The sequence below is a fragment of the Equus quagga genome, chromosome 15 (genome assembly GCF_021613505.1).
Source record: "Equus quagga isolate Etosha38 chromosome 15, UCLA_HA_Equagga_1.0, whole genome shotgun sequence".
NCBI lineage: Eukaryota > Metazoa > Chordata > Mammalia > Perissodactyla > Equidae > Equus > Equus quagga.
In genome coordinates this window covers 41,066,060-41,089,695 of record NC_060281.1, presented here as the reverse complement: position 1 = coordinate 41,089,695, position 23,636 = coordinate 41,066,060, and the positions used below count along the sequence as shown (strand labels likewise).

The window sequence follows — 23,636 nt, the reverse complement described above, 5'->3', positions numbered from 1 at the left end:
AACAATTCCCACTGAAGATGAGTCACCCGAAAAAAAATGTAATACACACTAGGGAGCAGACTAGTACAAAGGAGAGGAGGCAGAAGCAAAAAAGGGGAGCAGGAACTGGAAATAAAAGTGTAGCTAAGAGACACTACAAAATAAGTACAGCCATGTGCTGAATAACAACGTTTCCATCAACGGTGGACTACATATACAGTGGTGGTCCCATAAAATAAGTACGATATAGCCTAGGTGTGTAGTAGGCTATACCATCTAGGTTTGTGTAAGGACAGATTATGTTCACATAATGATGAAATTGCCTAATGACATATTTCTCAGAACATATCCCCATGGTTAGGCAACACATGACTGTATGTTTGATGTGGTGAAAGATTAAAGGGAGGAAAGGAGAAAAAAATCACCATAAAATAATAGCACAGTAAGATTTTTCTAAGGCATAGTTTAAAAGATCCAAATCAGAAGTTGTGTGATTAAAATAAAGCCAGTGATTTTAAAATTAAATAAACTGAAATGGAAGCAGTATCTGAGGAAATAACCCAAAATGCAATTCAAAGAAATAAAAAGTTGGAAATATAATAGAGAGACTAAGAGTCATGAAGTAATAAATGGTCCAATATACCAGCTCCAGATGGCTCCAAAAGGAAAGAATTAGGAAGAGACAAAATGTGAAGAGATAATGGCCATGAATTTTCCAGAATTGATGAAAGACAAAAATTCTCATATCTAGGAGGTACCAGAAGTTCTGAGCAGGTAAAAATAAATCGTTTCCTATACTCACCAAAATGCAACTGCACAACGTCAAAGACAAAGAGCAGATCTTACAAAGAACCAGAGACAAAAAACAGATTATCTTAACAGGAACAAGAATTAGACTGACAACATGATTTTCATCAACAATAACAGATGCTGGAAGATAATGGAAATAAAATCTTCAAAGTACTGAGGGACAAAATCTGCCAGCCTAGAACTTTATACTCACTAAACAATCATTCAACAGTAACAATGAAATAAGTGGTTTTTAGATAAACACTGAGGATACCACTTACAGATCCTCCCTAAAAGACTTAAGAAAGGAAAACTGACCAGAGGGGATGGAAGAAGCACTGGTAAGCTAGAAAATTACCAACAAGTTGGTAAATGACAATAAAAATGTTATCCAAACTAAAATGCTAAACAACAATAATGTGAAAGATGAGAGAAGGGGAAATTGAAATTAAAGTATAAGGTCTTATATAGTTTTGGAGAAGAATGGAAAAATTTATTAACTTTAGTATTTTAAAAGCAAATATGCATTTTAAGAATAAAACTAGTGGGGATCAGCCCTGTAGCTGAGTGGTTAAGTTTGTACACTCTGCTTCAGCGGCCCAGGGTTCACCAGTTCAGATGCTGGATTGGGACCCAGCACCACTCATCAAGCCATGCTGTGGTGGCATCCCACACAGAAGACCTAGAATGACCTACAACTAGCATATACCACTATGTAGTGGGGCTTTGGGGAGAAAAAAAAAAAGGAAGAAAACTAGTCCCTGTTCCATAGAAGCTTATACTATTTGGTGTTGGGACAAGTGATATCAGGCAGGGACACCCACGGAGCTAGACTGCCATCAAGGAAGGAGGGACTGAGGACATTAGGGAAGACTGCAGAAACAGGACATTTAAGCTCTAGCCTGAGGGATGAGTGGCTGCTTTTTGAAGAAAGAACAGCATTTTAGGTTGGGGGGATGGACTGCAGGTAGAAAGCTTGGAATCTTGCAAAGGGTAGCATATTCTGAGTGGTTCCACACATCTGAAATGTGGAATAGAAGTAGAGAATGATGAGATAAGAGATGAAAACATAAACCAAGAAGAAATAGTAAAGGACTATTTAGGTCACACCAAGAGGTCTGCACTTCATTTAGTAAGCAGTAGCAAGACATGGAACATTTTTTTAAAATTTTTTATTTTTTTTGGTGAGGAAGATTGGCCCTATGCTAAAATCTGCTGCCAATCTTCCTCATTTTGCTTAAGGAAGATAGTCCTTGAGCTGACATCTGTGCCAATCCTCCTCTATTTGTATGTGGAATGCCACCACAGCGTGGCTTGATGAGCAGTGTGTAGGTCCACAGTCGGGATCTGAACCTACAAACCCGGGTCTGCCAAAGTGGAGCACATGAACCCAACTACTACACCACCAGGCCAGCTCCCACCCTCATTTTTTTTTATTGTGGTAAAATAAATATAACATAAAATCTGCCATTTTAACCTTTTAACTTTTTTTAAACTTTTTATTAAGATTATGATAGTTTACAACCTCATGAGATTTCAGTTGTACATTATTGTTAGTCATGTTGTAGGTACACCACTTCACTCTTTGTGCCCTCCCCCGACTCCCTCTTTCCCCTGGTAACCACCGATAAGTTCTCTTGAGTGTAGTCATACAGAGTTCGTCTTTCTCTATCTGGCTTATTTCACTTAACATAATACCCTCAAGGTCCGTCCATGTTGTTGTGAATGGGACAATTTTATCCTTTTTTATGGCCAAGTAGTATTCCGTTGTACATATATATACCATATCTTCTTTATCCAATCATCAGTTGCATTTTAACCATTTTTAAGTGTAAATTCAGTGGCATTAAGTACACTGACAGTGTTGTGTGACCATCATCACTATCCCGGATGAAGTTTTTCACTATTCCAAACTGAAACTCTGGAATGAAACTCCACCAAACAATAACATTTCTCCTCCCCCTAGTTCCTGGTATTCACTATTTTACTTTCTGTCTCTAAGAATTTGACTATTCTAGATATTTCATATTAATGGAATCATACAATATTGTCCTTTTGTATCTGGCTTATTTCACTTAGCATAATGTCTTTAAGATTCATCCACGTTAACATGTGTCAAAATTTCCTTCATTTTTAAGGTTGAATAATATCCCACTGTACGTATACACCACCTCTTTTTTCATCCATTCATCCATTGATGGACATGACATTGAAGATTTTTAAGGAGAGATGTGACATGTTCATCTATCTACCTCAGAAAGCTAGCCCTAGAGGGGATTGAAGGATGGCACTGGTGAACCAAGAGAGGAACTTGTTTCAAGAAAGTGAGAATGGTCAACTGGATGGAAGAAGTGTAGTAAAAGGAGGTCAGAAAAAGTTTATCCAGATGTGGGAAGAGCAGTTGCAGCACAGCAGTGGATAGGAAAGCCCCAGTGTAAGGCAGCGAGGACTAGTTAGCCAGTATGCGTCTGGGGAGAAGTCCTTGCCCACACTACAACAAAATGTTGAGCATTTGGTACCTAGAATTTGGATGTTTTGTACCTTTAAGACAAGGAGGTTGAAGATACTGAATTAGTAAAATATTTCAACCTCCTGATAAGTATAAATATACTAAGAGAAATGGTAAAGATAATGGTTTTATTGAACATTTCTTAAGAGGTTATCTTGAAAATATTCTGAAGAAAGACAACTATGTTAAATTGACGAGAAGACAGTGCAGCTATACATGCTACACTTCATTGTAACGATGAAAGCGAAAAAACGGTAACGCACGCTGATAATCACAGTTCTAAAATAACAGGATTGTTCTCCTAGAAGGGAGCAATCCATACTTCCCCATCACCACATGGAAAAGCACACTACAAACTGTAATGCTTAACATTGTGGGCAGAGTTAAATTAACACTGGAGCTAATTTACCCTTGATACTTACAAATCCGGTGCTTTAAATTATAGCATGGAATGATCCCAGCTTTGAAAATTCATTTTAGGGTCTGAGTTATCCTCTTACTCTAGCTACACTGCTTAAATTAAGTAGATGTTACTAGAATCCCTTGGTTTTTTTGAACTTAAGGAAAAGAACGCACAGCAGGTTGGAGATACTAAAACTTTCCAACAGGTAACATAATTCTACCAGTATTATCTGGAAGGCAACAGAGCTAAAACTCCAGCAGCACATCTTTATCTACGTGTGTGTCATTTCTTTAAGAAGCCTTACTTTGAAACTCAAACACCTATTGCTAAAAAGACTCTGCCAAATGACACAAAAACAGATGTTATTTTGGTCCAACCATTTTTACAGCTTAATAGAAATAAAAAAGAAAATTTCTCACTATTGAATTCACATGAATATTGTCTAAAAATACAGGTTTAAAAAAAACCCAAATAGAAGAATAACCTATCAATTATTCTAGGCCTGTTGTAAAGATGCTGCAAGGAAAAATTTATACATTTTATGATGATTTGACATTATAAATCAGAACAAGTTTTGGTGACATTGAAATAGTTTTATTTTTAACGCCAAATTATTTTGAAGACATAGAAAATATTTCCTGAAAAGAAATTTATCTCAAGAATAATAATAACTAACTTTTATTGAAGTGTTACTACACGCCAGGCAATGGGCAAAGAGTTCTTATATGTATTACTTTATTTAATTCTTATAGGAATTCCATTAAATAGGTCTTATTTTATTATCCCTATTTGACAGGTGAAGAAACGGAGGCTTAGAAGCATTAAGGAATTTGCCAAACGTGACACCGCCACTAAGCGGCAGAGCCAAGACCAAACCCAGGCCTTCTGAGCTGGCAATCCACATCACTGCTCCAGAAACAGTCGTGCCTGGTCCTACATATTTATTTAAAGAGAATGCTGCTTCTCTGTCTGGTTATAAAAAAAACGAGGTCAAGAAAATTTAACAGCAAATCCATTCTTTTACATTAATAAATTACTGAAGCTCTCTTTTGACTATTTTTAATACATAAAGACTTCAGCAGAATTATTTTTGTTATTCTGAAAGGAAAATAAGTCCATGACTTGGCATTGTACAGGCAAAGGTGTGATGAGTCTTTCTATCACCTGTGGTTCTAAAAAGCCTTGATGCATTTCTCTTTTTCAAATTACAGAGGAATTCAGCTTTCTCTACGACTCCTAAGACTATAACTGAATTGATATCTCCAGTTTTCCTCACTTGTCTGAAAAACGATGCAAAATAATAAGCACAAAATAAAATTTTACATTTGGCATAACTTCAGCAGTCTCCATGAACGTGCTGTCCTCATAAACAATTTGAAGCATTTGGACAGTGAACATGCATTTCAGGAATAAAGAAATAAGAGCCAACATTCACTTCAAAAATTCTTGGTTGTAGGAGGAGGAGCTCTCTACAATTTACTTTTTCTATTATTATCAAAAATATCATTCAACATTTCTATTTAAGCACTGGAAAAACCACTAACATTAACCCACAAACAAAAACGTTTGGATGAGCAAACTGGCAATAAAAATGGACATGACTATACATCATATCCTTTTCTCTCTCCACGCAGGTAAGAGAACGAATGATTGAAAGAATGATGACTCTTACAATTTCAGGTCCATGCTCTTGATTAATAATATCTTTAATATCTACTCCGTGGAGGAAGTTCAAAGGGAAGGAGAGAAAAGCCATTAAAAGGCTTTAAGCTTCAGATTATGGTAAGGTACAGAGACAAAACGAATTTAGCAAATGCGAGCCCAGATCACAGAAATATTACTAAACGAAGTTTAAAGAAAACGATCCTACATGCCTAAGAAATGCAATTCATAAGGTTAGGAAAATATGCAAAATTCCCCGACTCCACCCTACTAAGGAACAATCGATCAGTGCAGCAATCAGGAAATGCCCTTTCCTAGATATCCAGAAGAACCCTAAGAAACTCACCTCCCAAACTCAGGCGTTGAATCTATTTTTCTTTGGCTTTACCTGCCTACCCGCCGCCCTCCCTTCCCGTCACTCCGTCAGCCGGGCTGGGGAGTAGGATACTGTACCTGGGGTCGCTGCTGGCGACACTGAAGCTCGCCCTAGTAGGTGCAGCTGGCTCGAAGCATCACCACCGTCCCACCTGCTCTTCTTCGTCGTCATCTCCCGGCCTTACACACACGCACATTCACACACTGGCGCGCGCATCTGCTGTCAGAGAGGAGGTTACCGCCCCATCCGAGCAAAACCCTTGCTTTCTCTTCCCCAGGATGTAGCCCCGGAGGGGCGACTTTTCCCAAAGCCGAGACAGGTGGAGGCTACTGCTGGGCTCTTACCTCCAGCAGCGACAGCGGTCGCGGCCACAGCTCCCGCGTCCGGCTTTGAGCCGGGCGGGTCAGACCCGCCGGGGTCTGCACTTGCCTGGTAAGGACGCAACACTGGGGGACCCCCACCCGCCCCCCGCGGCAGCTTCTGCTAAAGCTGGGAAAGCGCGCGCCCGTGATTCAGCGCCTTTCCGCCGGCGCGGTTACCACGGCGACGCGCGCGCACGCGCACACGCGCCCCCAGGGATGGGCGGGCCGGCAGTCTCTGCCCAGCTCCCAGCGTGAGGTTCTAAAGATGGGCACCCGGGCGACCGAGACCTACCCCGCAGGGAAACACGCAGGAGGCTTTCGGGAAGCAGGGCGGCCTGCATGTCCCACCTTCTTTCCTTTACCAACCCCTTCCCTATCACCGTGGTCCTAACGGGCCCGGGAGACGAGCGCCCCTTCCATTCCCCAGGCCAGGCTGGCTCAAGGGAGCCGTGAGCGCACCACCTGAGTCAAAGATCCCTTGCGAATGTGTCCCCCCAAGCTAAGTCATCCCACATGCACAGGTTACACTCCTCGAACGGGAGCCTTTTTAGGCCCTGCTATGTTTTGAGCACGTGCTGCTTTCTGACTGAGGATGGAAACCGGTGCTGGGAGAGGCCCAGTTCAACTCCATGCTTTTTAGGTTAACTAGGCGCCCGATGTACTTGGACTATGTTTGCATCTAGGGGAAGGTGATAATTTGAACCATAGGAAACTCATGCGGAAGACTCTTCCTTGCATTGTATCCTGTTTTCTTATAATAAAGGTGCTCAAGCAACTAGGTATGCTAACATAGGGCAGAAAAGGAAGACAGGGCATTGCTTGCACATTCCCACGACTATGAAAGCATTGTGCAGTGCTTAGCACCGAGTCACACAGACCCTGATGAACGAGTCCCCAGGAGGCTACTCACTAGCTATGGATGGGCCTTGGATGAGTTACACACAATCCTGCTAAATAAACCTCAGTTTCCTGAATTATAAAATGGACATAATAATAGCATTCATATAGGAGGATTGTGGGAATTAAATGAGATAATGCACATTAAAATAAAAACCTGTCCAGTATTCAAAGAGAGAAAATCAGTTTGGACTAAAAAGAAAAAGGCAACCCATCGATCAGGCTGGGAGGACAGACACAGATAAAGCCAGGAGCAAAGTTAATAGGAAATATCGTTTCTCCCAAAGTCAGGCAGCAGCTGTAAAATGACATAACCACCTCCTTTGAATGACTACAACTTTCTTACCACTGATTCCCCTTTACTTTGCTATTCCCATCCACAACTGGTGATACCCAACTGCTGAACGCTCCTTGTCGCAGGACAGCACCCAACTCCTAGTTAATCTCTGCCTCTCCCAACCTGCCTCGAAAACAGGAACCAATCTGTGATTCCAAAACCCTCCTTGGAATCCCTCAGTGGGAATCCAAACCTTACAAAGGACACTTCCCTCCTTTCTCTTCTCATGTGGCTTCCCACAGGACCCTCAAGGTGCCCTCTCACTGCATCAATAAATTGGATTTAGTCAGACAACACTCTTGCTCCCAGTGGTCTTTGAATATATATATATGAGCTTAGCCCAGAATGTTGAACTATAACATCTCTTTGTTAACTCAGAGCCATTATAATGAGCACCTATTTTGCTACACATAATGAATCTATCTATTTTGGTACTGAATGAAAATGTTAGTCGGCCTCCCTAGGACACAGATGTGAGGCTGCTATCTTTGACTTCTCTTCAGCATTCAGTGGGCGTGCACTGAGCTCCTGCTACCTGCCAGACAGTGTAATAGACACTAAGGATGAAACGATGCATCCCTAGTACAGCCTCTGACTTCCTCTCTCCTCGTTAATATGCTGTTGGTTTGCAGGCATTTGAATTATTAAGTTGCATAATAAAAGACAAAGAACTATCCTATTTTGAAGGTGGGAGAAACTGAGGTCTGGCAAGGTTCAAGGACATCCCACATCAGGGGTATAGATAGTACTTAGCCTACTGAAACAGAAGATTCTCAGTTGGATTTAACCAAGGAGGGGGGTAAGATACGCAAAACTATTATACTGGAAGAACTTGAGATTCGAAGTAGAAAATTCAAGATATTGCAAATTAGTAGGTTCTTAATTGTTTGAGAACTACTGCCCATGAAAGCACATTAAAAGTGATGGATTGTTCCCATTCACTTGACTTATAACTTGTTTCCTACATTTTGTCACTATAAGCAGTAAATGGAAAGGTATTTCACTTGGATGCTCTGAGTCATATAAAGGAAATGATACTCCTTTCATGGCTTTAAAACAATTTGATAATTCTTTAATCTAATACACACTACTACATATTTTATTTTTTATATTTAGACTTTCATTCATCTTTTTTTGAAGAAGATGATTAGCCCTGAGCTAACATCTGCCATCAATCCTCCTCTTTTTGCCGAGGAAGACTGGCCCTCAGCTAACATCTGTGCCCACCTTCCTCTGCTTTATATGTGGGACGCCTGCCACAGCATGGCTTGACAAGCAGTGCATAGGTCTGCAACCGGGATCGGAACCGGTGAATCCCGGGCCACGGAAGTGGAACATGTGAACTTAACCTCTGCACCACTGGGCTGGCCCCTAGATTTTTTTTTGTAATGTGATATGAGGTGGGGTTCTTCTGACTTATTCTTCCAAATGAATATGTAATTTATGCCCAAAACATCCTTTTCTCACAAAAATGAACTACTGCCTCCTTAATGTATGCTAATATATTAGCATTCTCATTTTATTTTGTATTTTTTTGCTGAGCAAAGACTTGGCCTGAGCTAACATCTGTGCCAATCCTCCTCCATTTTATGTGTGTCACTGCCACAGCATGGCCGCCGACAAGCAGTATAGGTCTGTCTGGGAAGCAAACCCAGGCCTCCAAAGCGGAACATACCAACCTTAACCACTAGACCACAGGGCTGGCCCCTCATTTTATTTTTAATGATTATGATTAACACATAAAACTCCTTTCCATCGTCACTACAAAGGGAATATTACGTATAAATTCAGCTTGTCTATTTTTAGGTGTTTTAATTAACTTTGACACCCCTGATGAAAACAAAGGTCTGCCACTTCTCATTCTAATTTTTCCCACTGGCTTTCCTTTTTTTATACTGAGGAAGTCAATATATTCTTGGTAATTCTTGGCAGGGTAAGAAGCAACATGGAAAGCTCTTTACTTCCACACAAAGGTGAAACAGCAGCAGTAGAGCCAGAAACAGGAAGCAGGCAAAAATTTCAATCCCATCATGGGTACTAAAACATACTAAGACAAAGTATAAACACGCGAAATTCTTTATTTAAAGTACATTTCTCTTATGAGAAAAAAATGTTTCTTTAAAGCACCTCTTGTTCACCTCTTGTAAAATAATTCAGTTTTATAAGTAGCAAAACTAAAGGGCTATTTCTCTTTACACATTTATTTTTCTCTTAGGAAAAAAGTCCAATGTTGCTCTAAAACTGACCTTAATCATGATCAAACCTAATTTGCCTCTGTTAGTGACAGGACTACAAACATGAATGAGTTAAAGAATTCCAAATCATGAGAGTTCATTTAAAGCTTACTAATTATGTTCTGTGAGCTGACAAAAATAAAGTCTGATATAGGGCAGCTGTCATCCACTTAAATGCAGATGATCATGGTTTCTCATTTAAGATTATCTGAATTTGTAGAATATTGAACGATCCAGTTCTAAGGACTCAGTAACTTATTTTTTCATTTGAAGATTTATGTAAAATATTAACTATTTTGGTTCCTGATTTAAAAAAAAAATCAAATACAAAGGCTAGCCCAAAGACAATGTGGCCTTGCTTGAAATCCAGCTGGCACCTATGAGCACTATTAAAAGCTCTGATTGCCTTTTGTGCCCTTTCATTAAGAGGCCTCATATTCTGAACACAGGTATGCTTTAGTCTAAATAAACATTAATAATAGGCCTGAAATCTGAGGATACAATCCACAAAATAAAATCACAGTAGTTTCTTCCTCTGTTACAACAATCCAGTACAGTAATTCCTCTATATTAAACCTACCTTTCCAGGTAGGTAGAAATTATATTTGAAAAAATCCACAACAAAATTACTCAGAACACCTAAAACTCATATTTGGAAAGTATTTCACAATATTACATCTAAGTTGCACAGAAGACCCCAGTGATCACTAGGAAATCTACCACAGTCCAGTTTTTCCAATCCAAGGAGGTCCAAACTCCGGGGAATAATGTGGCCATCTTCTGCTGCTGCTCTGAAAAATATTCGATCAAAACGAAGCTTACAAGTAGCAGGTATTCCAAGATTAGAGTTCATTTGTGTATCCCATGTATACTGGCAATGCTTAGGTTTGCCCAAAAACTCCCAGACATCCAAAATGTTGTTGGGTAAACCACCACATTTGGTAACCTGAAAAGAAAAACAAAGAAAACTATAACATTCACTGTCTTTTTTCCTTTAATTTGAAAAGGTGTCTTTACTGTTACCACGTTTAACTGCAACATTTCAAGTCAGAATGTCACAATTTATTAATACACAAATGCAAAACTAGGTATGTTAGTTATAACTAGATATATTATGAAAACTATTTGCTGCATGGTAATAAGTAACATAAAAAGATTGACAGCCAGAGAAGTCTGGAATTTGCCCCTTCTCTTCTGCCATAACTAGTTCCTAGCTTTGAGTGTCAGATAAATCTCAGAAGGCTGAAAATCCACCGCCTTGGTTATTGCTTTTAGTAGTTTTTAAAAAAATGAACACAAGTGAAAAGAAGGCAAACTATTACTTTAGTCTGTAAATTTACAAGTATACTCTTTATATATCCAATAATGTCAACTGCCTTCAGTTTTATTTGAAATTTACTAACAATGCTAATACTTCCTTCTGCCACTCACACTTCAGGAGTTTTAAAAACATTTTATTGTGGTAAAATATACATAAAATTTACCATTTTAATGTGTACAGTTCTACAGCATTAAGTACATCCACCTTATTGTGCAACCATCACTACTATCCATCTCCAGAACCCTTTATTATTTTCCCAAACTGAAACGCTGTATCTATTAAACACTAACTCTCCATTCCACTCTCCCCACTTCCCTGAGAACCACCATCTATTTTCTGCCTGTATGAATTTGACTATTCTAGGAAACTCACTTAAGACGAATCACGAAACATTTGTCCTTTTGTGAGTGGCTTATTTCACTTAGCATAAGATCTTCATGGTTCATCCACGTTGTAGCATGTGTCAGTATTTTCTTCCTTTTTAAGGCTGAATATCCCATTGCATGTACATGTATTTTGTTTATCCATTCATCTGGCAATGGACACTTGCGTTGCTTCCACATTTTAGCTGTGGTGAATAATGTTGCTATGAACATAGGGTAACAAACATCTCTTTGAGACCCTGCTTTTATTTGTTGTGGGTATACACCCAGAAGTGGAATTACTGGATCATATCGAAATTCTATGTTTAATTTTTGGAGGAATTCCCACACCATTTTCCACGACAGCTGCACAATTTTACATTCCCACCAGCCTTGCACGAGGGTTCCAATTTCTCCACATCCTCGCCAATGCTTGTTATTTTCTGGTTTTTTGGTAACAATCCACTAATGGATGTGAAGTAGGTATCTCATTGTGGTTTTGATTTGTATTTCTCTAATAATTAGTGACACTGAGCTCCTTTTCATGTACTTATTGGCCATTTGTATATCTTCTTTAGAGAATATCTAGTTAAATCTTATACTCATTTTTTAACCAAAATTTTTTTTGTAGGAGCTCTTTATACATTCTAAATATTAATCATCTGTCAGATGATTTGCAAATCTTTTCTCCCAATCCATGGGTTGCCTTTTCACTCCATTGACAGTATCCTTTGATGAACAAGTTTTTAATTTTGATGAAGTCCATCCTATTTTTTCTTTTGTGTCCTGTGCTATTGGTGTCACATCCAAGAAATCACTGCCAAATCTGATGTTGTGAAGCTTTTCCTGTGTTTTCTTCTAAGAGTTTTATAGTTTTAGCTCTTACCTTTAGGTCTCTGATCTATTTTGACTAAACTTTTGTATAAGTTGTAAAGTAAGGATCCAACTTCATTTCTCTGCATGTGGATATCCAGTTTTCCCAAGACCACTTGTTGAAAAGCAGGATTTTTTAAAAAGTAGGTAAGTTAGTTAACCAGGCCAAGAAACATAGCTGCCATAAAGTCAGTGATTTACAAATAGTCCTATAGAATGCTTGACTTTTTAAAATAATCTGTGTACAAGGACACAAAGTCAGTAAGATAAACAGAGTACCATTTCTTTTATTTGGGGTCCTGCCTTCACTTTGGCACTAAGTCTAGACACACTTTCACCTTCCATTTCACTTTTTCCTCCACTCCTGGACATCATGGCAGTGAAAATGAACAGAATCCCCATTTCAATTCACTTTTCTCCAACGTGAACTCAGCCAGAGTGAGGAGGAAAGGCAGGGCAGGCTTACCCTTTAATGTTTCAAATAAAAGTCCTGAAAAGTCCCAACACATCTCAACTGAACTAAGAGGAAAGATTTTGTTTCAGACCTGGACACGGGGGTGGCAGGAAAGGGGGCTAAAAAATGTTGGAAAAAAGAAAACCTCAGAAGGAATTGAAAGTTAGGGACAACTATGATCGTCAAATCTTTCTGTTCTTTTCACCTTGCAACTAGAGAAACTGCAAAGAAACGACCTTTTTTAAACCCTTCTAATCATTATTTTCTTTCTATCACTCTTGTTAATCAACGTGTATTGTTTTGTGCTGTTTCATATACAGAATTTATGTTTTCCCCAATAACGTAAGAGCCCCTCCGCCTCAGCTTCCCCAGTGCTATGCACATTGCACAGGCTAAAGAGATATTTGCTGAATTGCATCCGCAAGGTCACTTACACATTTTGAGTGAATGAAGGTCCTAATTTTAAGAGCTTTGGTCAAAATGAACCTACATTAGTTTCCACAGCAATAATCTACCCATAAACATTGAAGTGACTTTGTCACTCACTTCTTGATCCCTTAAATTTGTATCTCCAGCAAATATAATGGTAGCTGACTCTGGAGCCTCTTGTATTTTCTTCAAAACCATTTTTAACTGATTGATTCGTTCCTTAGCGTGCCCTCTGGTGCTCTCCAAATGGGAAGTCATAAGGAAAAGTTCATTTCCCGACACACTCACCTGCAAGAGGATAATTATACTCGTTAAAATTATCACTAACCACGGATGCTTAACTTTTATAACATTCAGCAATTATTCAACCGATTGGTATATATTTACTAAAGTGAAACTATATAATTAACACTGTGCTTATCCTTCTAGATCAAAGAAGTGTCAGGTGCTAACTCTGCTCCCAAAGAAGACTATTTAGCAAGCACCCACTAATACTTCAAGACCCAACTCAAATGTTACCTTCCTGTGAGCCCTTCCCCAATGTCCCCAGTCAGTCAGTGGCTCCCTCCTCTACACTCCTATGGCATGCTGGAAAGACTGTTTTAAAAGGTCCCCTCAACAGAATTACAGCACAATTATTCCTCTCCTACAAAGCCATGAGTCATTTGAAAGCAAAGACGGTTCTTTTTTTATTTACTGCTATATTATCAAGAGCCTGGCACTCAGAAAAGGTCAGTTAAATTAATGAATGAGAATCATTTACCATTTGCAATTAAGATACCAACAATGTAGGCTCTATTATTATTTAAACTAATTGCCAACAGAATCAAGTGCAAATTCTTTCATATTGGGCATTCATGATCTTCTATAATCTATATCCAATCTACTCCACCTACTTCTTGTCACACTACCCCTCTTCGTGCCTTCTACACCCAACCGAACAGAACGCTCATTTAGACCCATGCATGCCCTGTGTGATTTACATATACCTTGCCACTTGCAATTTGCAAGTTTGCTTGTGGTGATTCTGTCACCTGAACTGTTCTTAACATTACATCTCACATATTCTTCAGGGCCCAATTCAAATACAACTTCCTTCATGAAATTTTCACTAAACAATCTAGCTAATCTCATCATAGGAAAAAAAATTGTTAACCATGTATGGTGGCAGATGTTAACTGGACTTACTGTGGTGATCATTTTGCAATATATACAAATATCATCATTATGTTGTACACCTGAAACTAATATAATGTCAATAATGCCTCAATTAAAACAAAAATAACAATCTAGCTAAAAGTCACCTCTCTATTCTCTAAACTTCCCTGGCACATCATTCTTTGTACCTCTCCCTGGCACTTATGCCTCTCCTTTATTTTAGTTACTATAGCTACAATGCTTCCCTTGCTACTCTCTGAGGGCAAGATCTATTTGACTCATTTTTGTAAGCCTCACAGAGTACAACACCATACTATGTACAGTGCATTTAGAGAAAAAAAAAAAAGTACTTCAGGAAGCAAATGTAGAATATTAGCAAACTCTTAAATATTCTTAGGAAAATATCTAATGGAGTAAGGATTTTACTTTTACAAATTTGTCTATATTTGAAATTTATGGGGCCGGCCCCATGGCCGAGTGGTTAAGTTCGCCCACTCTGCTTCTGTGGCCCAGGGTTTCGCCAGTTCGGATCCTGGGTATGGACATGGCACCGCTCGTCAGACCATGCTGAGGCGGCGTCCCACATGCCACAACCAGAGGGACCTACAGCTAGAATATACAACTATGCACTGGGGGGGCTTTAGGGAGAAGAAGGTGGCAAAAAAAAGAAGATTGGCAACAGATGTTAGCTCAGGTGCCAATCTTCAAAAAAAAAAAGAAATTTATGTAAAAACTTAGTTTACAAAGGTCTTTAAGACTATTTTAGAAAAATCTATCAGCGAGGAGCAAATTCTCCTCTATAGACAATGGTTTTTTAAAAAAGACATCTCCACAAACTATAAAAAACAGCCCATTCTTTTTTTAAAGAAACAGTCAATTTTAAAAAAACTACTTACATGCACACACAAAAGGTTTCTCATCATTTTTGTATCTGGAAAAGGAATAATCTCTTGGCTTTTAAATTTCACTCTCGATTTCTTCAACATTATAGCTGTGAAATATCCTTCTTCATTACCTTCAAATGTTTTGGAAAAGAATTTAGGCTGACAGGTCAAGAGTATCTTGCAGTTTATCACAAGTCCCCCTGAAGATTTTATAACAAACAGGTACAGATATTTAAATGGATCTAAATCTTAAAAGTAAACTATTATTTCAAAACAGTTGAAGATGGTCAACCATGTCCCTATGTTTACCTTCTCCCTCCCAAAATGTAACTGGAAGTATGGAAGAAATATAAAAATAAAAATGAAGTCACATAGTCCCAAAAATAGTTAAAGGTGCCAATACCAAAGAAAAAATTTGAGAAATTTCTGAAGGACAGAGTAGATGAGACTTAAACTGAGGCAAATTGACATGCATTTACCTCTCACTCTGGAAGCACCAGAAAAATTACAGTAAATGAATAAAACATTTAGAAAGGGATAAACCTGCAAGAAGAAAAGAGAACAGAAGTGGAGGGGCAGTGAATGAAAGCTCCCAAGTTTTTCAGAAAACAAAGTAGACAGAGAAGCGGTGACTGGTTTATTAAAACAGACAGACACCATGTGCGTGCCTGCAGCAGAGGACCAGGGACAGGAAGCAAGCAGATTTGTTCCACCAAAGCCTGGAAACTCTAAGTACTTGAACGCAAAGGTAAGCTACTAAGAACAGGAGGGCTAGTTCAAGGTTCAACAGCCTCTGGGTCTCTTCCCCAACCCCTTACAGCCAAGTGACCACCCTTCGGCTAGCAGAAGACTAGAGATGTAAAGAGAAATTGAACTCTAGAGTCACCAGTCGCTGGGAGGCGTGACAGGGAGATGGGCTGAGGTGTGGAACTGAACAGAGGGATCAAGTGAAAGCTGCCTCCTCAGAGGGCGCCTCAGCTCCCTTGCTCTATCCTGCTTCCAGCCAGCAGCTAAACAAGCACCCCCCGAACCCCCATCCAGAGGACCAAAAGTTAGAGAGTTATTTTCCGAGAAACTGAATGGCCTCAGATTAGAAGCCTTTTTTATCCTGACATACTGACAACTGGGGGTCTCTCCACAATCCATCCCTCACCCAGCTGTGGTGGGGGCACTGTCGCCTGCTCAGGTACAAACTGTATTTGGCTTTTCAGTACCTGGAATATAAATGTGAACCAAGAACTTAGAACCCTAAACATTTATGGAACTGGTCTAACATGAAGGACAGACACCAAAACAAACAAAAAGAAAGACTGAAAACAACGCAGGGAAAGAGAAAAGACCTAAAACAAACAAACAAAAAACTAACTTAAAAAAGCCTGATATCCTCAGAGATAAGATACTGCATCCATAAACCAAGAATAGTAAGTTCTATAAAACAGACATGCAGCAAACAGAGTCCCTGGGAAGTCAAAATAATGACATCTAAAAGTTAAGACAACTGCCAAGAAAGTAAAACAATCAAGCGATGGGAAAGTAAGAAAGAAAGATATGAAAATTCAAGGATGGACCAAGGAGGTCCATCCTTTTGACAAAAAGGGATTCCAGAAAAAGGGAAGGAGTAAAGAGATTATAAGGAAGAGAAGGAGAGAGGAAGAGAAAGAGAGAGAAGGAAAGAGGAAAAGGAAGAGAAAGGGGGAAGAAAAAGGAGAGGAAAGAAGGAGAAAAGAATGAAGGGCAAAGGGAAGAAGGCAGGTAGGCTAGAAAGATGGCAGGTGGGCAGCCCGCAGGTGGGAAGGAGGGGAGAGGGAGAATAAGGAGGAGGAGGGAGAGGGAGGAAAGAGAGAAAGGAAGGAGACGGAAGGAGGAAAGGCGAGAGAAAAGAAAAATTTTTCAGACCTCAAGACCACAAACCTCCGGATTGAAAGTTCATACCAAGTGTTCAGCACAATAAATGAAAAAAAGACCCAAAGAACACTAGGGTTAAAAAGAAGACCCTCAAAGCTACTGGATGAGAGCGGGGAAGAACAGGAATTACAACAGCGTCAGACTTACGATCATCAGTAAAGGGAACTAGAACACACGGAAATAAAGCCTTCAAAATTCTGAGGGAAAATGACTTTCCACCTAGAAATCTATGTCCAACCAAACTAGCAACTAACTATGAGGACAGAACACAGGCATTTCCAAATGTGCTACAACTTAAAAACTTCATTCTCCGTCCACTATTTCTTAGAAAGTGATTAGAGAATGTGCTCCAATAAAATGAGGAAGTAAACCCAGAAGAATGAAAGCATGGGATTCAGAAAACAAGAAATCCAAAACAGAAGAGAGGCAAAAAGAATCTCCAAGAGAATACAGACAAGTCCTACAAAGAGAGAAAGACACAGAGACTAAGAGAGAACCTTCTCCTTAGCAATTCTGGATTAAAGAATAAATCAAAATTAAAATCACATCCTATATAAAAGCGAAAGTCAAAGAAAGCATGAGATTTAGTCAAAAACCATGAAATGCAGCCAAAGTGGCATGTTAAATGCACTTTAAAAACAAAACAGATAGAACATCAAAGAACTATTCAAGGCAAAACCTAGAAAAAGAACAAAATAAAAATTATTAAAGACTTGTTGAAAAAGCATAACCACAATGCAATTATCACACTTAAGATTTTTAGTAATTTAATTTCACCAAAAAGATACTCAGTGTCTCAAATTTTGGCAATTTATATTTTCCTGAAAAATCATCCATTTCAACCAGCTTTTCACATATACTAACATTAGGTAAGCTGGATAACGTATTCTCCCACAGTTTTCCAAGTATCCCGTGTCTGGCTTTTCTCAAACTTATTTCATCTGTGATTTTTCTTGTATATGCTCCAACAAGCTAATTTTGATTTATCTCTTTCATTGACTTGTTTTTCAAAGAAAAAGACAAGTTAAATAATAGGAAAACTGTTACCTGTAATAATCTCATAACTACTTGCTTTCTTCTTTAGGTAGCTATAATATGGGGGAATAACTTCCTGTAGAAATATCACATCTGGGCTGTACCTAATAAAAACATCAATTTATGATAAATACCAGGTATACTATTTCATTTGCAGCTGCCTAGATTAGGAAAATACAACGTAAAAGTAACAAAATTATTACTCTCTAGGACACCTAATAGTCAATGTTCATACAGATCTTTGATAACTATAAAATGAGAAATCTATGCTATTTAATACATAATATTGTAAAGATCAAATTTTAAAAACAATATATGTGACAACACTTTAAAGTTAAAAGAAGTGGAATTACTGACAATAGAAACCAGTAACATTGAGAGCCTACAATCCTCCTACATCTAATAGATGCTTTAAATGTTATGATCTCTTTCACTTCTCTTGAAACAATTATTATCCATGATGAAGAAAACTGAGCTCCAGAGAACCTGAGTTGCTCACAAGTGGTTACACAAGGTCATGGAGCCAGTATGTGGCAGATACAGATCTTTTTGGTAATTTTATTCTCATGGCAATAATTATATACAAAGTTTAATAAGTAAAATAGTAGTAGAAGGCTTCTAACAAAAATTAGTGTTCACTCTCTACCGTAACCCACAATCCCACTCTTAGAGGCAATCCCTCTCCATTCTTTCAGATGTTTCTTCTGAGAGCTGGACTGTCAACTCAGGTCTGATGCCAAAGCCCACAGTCTTGTTACCCTCTTTGTAAACAGGCAAGACATTATCATGCTACCATTAACAGAAGTAATGATACTTACAAAGCTAAATAGGAACACACTCCTTGAGCCCTCTCTTGCAGATTGTTTGGATCCAATCCATCAATATTCCAGGTAATGAAAGAGAACATGCTGTCATCTTCTTGCTGAGTATTTTCAGCTGTGCTGGTTTTGCAACTAACGGACTCAGTCGTTTCCTCACTGGTTAGGTCAACACTGGCAAGATCAGAATGAAACACAACTTTGCAAATAACCTATAAACTGATTCATTTAAAAAGTATTTTCTAAGTATTTGCAGGCCTCACTTTACAGATAAATGGATTTTTAAAAAGCCCTGAAAGTATCTGTCTATAGAAAAGCAAAAGCCACATGACTGAGGAAAAAGATTCTTACAATGTTTTCCAAATGTTTGCTCACTAATACAGTTAGAGCCAGCTCAACATCCTTCAATGACATGTGTCACTAAAATGATAAACTAGGACCCCAAATTAGACTAAGTGATGTAGATTTCCAAATTTATTTAGAAATCCTATTAATCATTTTAAATCATATTTGCAATAAGATCTCATTGTGGCAGATAAACAATGACTGCAAATTCTTTGTTACTCCCTCCATTGAGAGGTGAAGTCTAACACCACTCCCCTTGAATCTGGGCCTTGGCGACTTGCTTCACCAGTAAGAATATGGCGAAAAGAATATTCTGGGACTTCTGAGGCTTGGTCTTAAGAAGGCTTGCAGCATTCACTCACACCTTTTGGAACACTCTCTCCAGGAACCCTGAGCTGCCATGTAAGATGTCCGACTCCCCTGAGACTGCCATGCTGGAGAGGCTACATGTATGTGCTTCAGTCCAGAGTCTTACCTGACCCCACCTTCCCCTATCCCCACCAAGGCCCAAACATTTGAATGCAGGGACAAAACACTTCAAAGGTGACTGCTAAGCATTCATAAACTTACATAAATTTACAAAATAGGTTTCCATATTGATAATTTTAATAAATTTAATGCCAGTATTTTAACTTCTTTTTTTAAATTATTTTTTAATTGAGGTATAATTGACATATAATATTAGTTTCAGGTGCACAACATAATGATTTGATATTTGTATACACTGCAAAATGATCACCACACTAAGTCTAGTTAACTTATTATTTTAACTTATTTTGAAATAATTTCAGACTTTCAGAACTGCAAAAGCAGGAAAAGAATTCTATTCACCACTCACCCAGATAAATGTTGACGTTTTACTTACTTAACATTTACTTGATTTTTTTATTCTGAAACGTTTGCATAAATACTTTTGTACATATTTCCTAAAAACAAGGACGGGCTTACATATATACCCTAGTACAATTATTGAAAGTCAGGAAATTATCACTGATACAATATTATCATATAATTTAAAGACCTATACAAATTTCACCAATTGTGCCACTAATGTCCTAATCCAGCATCACAGGTTGCATTGAGCTGACACATCTTTTTCAGTCTTCCTAAATCCAAATAGTTCTTCAGTTTTTGTCTTTCATGACCTTGTTATTTTTGAAGAATACAGACCATTTATTTTGTAGAATGCCCTTCAGTTTGGATTTGATATTTTTTCATGAATAGATTCAGATTATGCACTTTTGGCAGGAATGACACAGAAGTGACAGTGTGTCCTCCTCAGTGCAGCACATCAGGAGGCACCTGCTATGGATTTGTCCCCAATACTGCTGTTAACTTCGATCACTTGGTTAAGGCACTGCCTACTAGATTTCTTCACTGCACAGTTATGATTTTTTCCCTTTTGTAATAAGTATTTGGTGGGTAGGCACTCTGAGACTATGTGAATATCTTGTTTCTCGTTAACATTCACCCATTAGTTTTAGTATCCACTGATGACTCCTCTCTGAAGTAATTATTACTATGGTGGTTCCCAAATGGTGAGTTTTTTCTAATTCCATCATGCCTTCTATATTTAGTAGTTGGAATTCTATTGTAAGGAAAAGTGTTTCTTTCTCCCCTAGGCAAATGTATTTATATCAGCATAAATTCTTACTTTATTCTATAAAGCCTCACTCTCACTGACACTTGATCTGAGTTACAAGAGACAACAGGCCACGGCCTAATCAACCACTTTGCTTGTTTCTGCCAATTTACGACTCTGGGGTAGAGGACTCCTAATGGTCCTCCATCCCACAGCCAGTCAGCTTGATCCACATTTTTTATGAGGGATTATTTCAGGGAATCCACCTCGTTTGTTCCAATTTCTTTGTTGGTTACAATTTAGGCTGCAACTAACAGACACTAATTCAGGCCAGTCTGAGCAAAAGAGAGGAATTTATAATGAAACAGGAACACGGCACAGAGCCAGGTACAAGAATGCAGCTATGTCTAAGGAAGTGCAATCAAGTCTTTCTCTCAATCCTACTCAACTCCCTCGGCTTCATTCTCTATCTGCAGACCAGCAGTCTCAGCTTCCCCATGCACAAAAAAAGATGGGTATGGATCCCAAAAGGTACTAAGTTAACATGTTACAGTTCCGGCTCCACAGGAAGATTCAGACTTAGATCTCTTGGTCCTAATCTTGAAATCCCAGGAGAGAGGATCTGACTGGGCAGTTTGAGCTAGGTGAATCTCTACTAATCTAACTGGCTCTAGCTATTACAACATGGGAGTCAGAGATATACCACTGTGGGTGGGTGGACAATTCCCCAGTAAGAGACTAGGCAGATAGAAAACAAAGTCTAATGAAATGATCTGATCATATCTGTAAGCCAGTGCAGCTGAAAGATCAAAGAGAGAAAAGAGTCTCCACTATGAACAGTTACTGTGTAGGCTGCCCACATAGGTGGAAGAATTTCATACATTCAATACATATTTTTTGAGAGTTTATTACAAATCACATATATTAGACTTTGGGAAATCAACAATGTATAAAACAGATACTCTCTTCACCAAATGTGTAGTCCAGCGGGCCAGCGGGAGATATAAAATATTAAACAGCAATTATAATATGAACTAAGTTATTATGACAGGGGTCATGCAGGATACTATAAAAGCATCATTCTAAACTGGGCCTTTAAGGTTAATACTATTTAGTAAGGAAAGAGGAAAAAAAAATTCTAGACAGAGGAAATAAACAGGCTAAGAAAATTTCTTTACAAAGGCTGAAAGGCAAGAGAAAATGGCCCACTGGAGAAATCGAAAATATGATATGCCTGGAACTTTTTGTAGGCTAGGAAAGAGAGAGTGACAGGAGACGAACCTGTAAAGACAGGCAGTGCTCAAACTATGGAGGGACTTGTAAAGCATCTAGCCTTAAAAGAACAGCAGTGCAGGAAATGGGGAGGGAGTGTTAGAATTGTTAAAATTAAATACGAAATGGAGATGGGACTTGAGAACTTCCAGAGCAGACAAAACCATTTAAGCTAGGAAAGCAAAACTGAATCTACCGTATTTCACGAACATAGGTGAAACTTAACTTAGATTATTTCTTATAAATGCCTCCGACAACCAAAAAACAAACAAGTCATCTTCCTAAAAATGGTATGAGATAATCACTTTTAACCATTCCCCTGCCTTGCAGGACATTTGGTCCTGTCCAAAACATCCATCAGACACTTGGTCCACACCAAAAGGTCCTTGACATCTGGTCCTGTCCAAAACCATTTCCCAGGGACCAAATATGCCCATGGACGTCTTGGATAGGACCAAACATCTGCTAATCATCCCCTACCGTGTAGAAATCACTGTAATAACCAATCACTGCAGAGATTAAACAACTTCCTAGTTTTCTCTGTTATAAGCCAATCTATAACTCGGTGCCACTGAGCTTCATAACCGTCTTTGAATTTGGACGCTCCCAGTTCATGAACTGTTCTTACATGCACAATAAATTCTTACTTAACACTATTTATCGATTGGTGGCTTTAACTTTGTCATTCCTGGATTTTTGACGGAATACCAGAGGCGGGTGTGCATTTTATAAAATTATTCTGGCTGAGCAGCGGAGAGGAAATAAACAAACAACATAGGAAGCAAGAAGATTTCCAAGTTACTGTTCTCCAAGAGAGGTTTTTCCCTTATTCATTTGTTCCGAACCTCTTGCTTACATAATTCCTATAATTCGAGTCAAAAATTACATTTCAGATTGTTTCTCTTCGGGCTCCAAATTACGTTCGAATGGACAGTCTGGACCTTGGGAGGGAAGCGTTAGCCCTGCTGCCGGGGCGCCTCTCCAGCCAGAGGCAACAGCACAAACCCCTCGCCTCCGGATCTTCGGACGGGAGACCTGACTCGACGCGCCATCGGCCGCCCCACGCCACGGCAAGCCCCAGGATGCCGGATGCATGCCGACAGAACCCGCCTCCGCCCGGACTGGCTCCCCGCCCCCTCGTCACTCACCAGGACTCGGGCCCAGAGAGGGTCTCCGGGGGGCTTTCCAAGGCACTCTCCTCCACCGGCGGCTCGAAGTAGGAGTTCAGCGCTCTCTGAAAAACAAAGACGCAGGGATGGAACCTGTGCGCCCACGGACCCGGCGGGAAGAGAGAAACAGCGACAGCGTACTTCCATCTCCCAGTCGTTCTCGGCCAGGTAGCACTGAGCCACGGCGTCGTCGCAGCTCGCCACTGAGGCAAACTCCACACACAGGAGGCGCCGCTTCTTCACCTCGGGCTCCCCCTCCTCCCGCTCCGCCTCCGGTGCAGCCTCCGGACCGCTCTTCTGCTCCATCGGCTCACCGCGGGCTGACCGCCCCCTGACGCCGGCCAGGCGGTCGACGGCCGGCTCTGCGCACGCGCCCGCCGCCCCGGCGCTCCCGCATTCACCGCCCGGCGGGGAAACGCTCCCGGCTCTGACCGGGTGAAAACCCAGCCCGAGCAACCGGAGGGGCGGCTGGGACTGGCGA

General features: G+C 39.6%; 2 protein-coding genes across 4 annotated transcripts in view; both read right to left on the bottom strand.

Moving 5' to 3' along the window:
- The window catches only part of KIAA0319 (KIAA0319 ortholog), a 91,600-nt gene extending 85,386 nt beyond the window's left edge, over positions 1–6,214 (bottom strand). For 2 of the 3 annotated variants that reach the window (XR_006885371.1, XM_046640616.1), the window contains exon 1: positions 5,796–6,214. Coding sequence is in view for 1 of the 3 variants with exons in the window: in XM_046640615.1 (XP_046496571.1) it covers positions 5,796–5,889 (94 nt within the window). In the remaining 2 variants the exon portion in view is untranslated. The remainder of the gene's footprint in view (positions 1–5,795) is intronic. The other variant, XM_046640615.1, reaches the window with a different exon arrangement.
- Positions 6,215–9,374: 3,160 nt separating this feature from the next.
- Positions 9,375–23,609, bottom strand: TDP2 (tyrosyl-DNA phosphodiesterase 2). The gene is made up of 7 exons (XM_046640486.1): positions 23,297–23,609; positions 23,135–23,220; positions 18,788–18,961; positions 17,982–18,073; positions 15,042–15,160; positions 13,105–13,275; positions 9,375–10,494 (listed from the first exon to the last, which is right to left on the bottom strand). Exons 1-7 carry the CDS (start codon positions 23,459–23,461, stop codon positions 10,213–10,215), a joined length of 1,089 nt encoding a protein of 362 aa, XP_046496442.1. The 5' UTR covers positions 23,462–23,609; the 3' UTR covers positions 9,375–10,212.
- Between the last annotated feature and the right edge of the window lie 27 nt (positions 23,610–23,636).

What these genes read in the sequence shown, in the direction of transcription:
- TDP2 (XM_046640486.1), bottom strand. Translation starts at nt 23,461, where the DNA reads ATGGAGCAGAAGAGCGGTCCGGAGGCTGCACCGGAGGCGGAGCGGGAG. An exon ending in GTGTGTTCCTATTTAGCTTT is followed by an intron (nt 18,074 to 18,787) that starts GTAAGTATCATT and finishes TGTTTTTATTAG; the next exon opens with GTACAGCCCAGATGTGATAT. An exon ending in GAAACCTTTTGTGTGTGCAT is followed by an intron (nt 13,276 to 15,041) that starts GTAAGTAGTTTT and finishes ATCCTCTTGCAG; the next exon opens with GTGAGTGTGTCGGGAAATGA.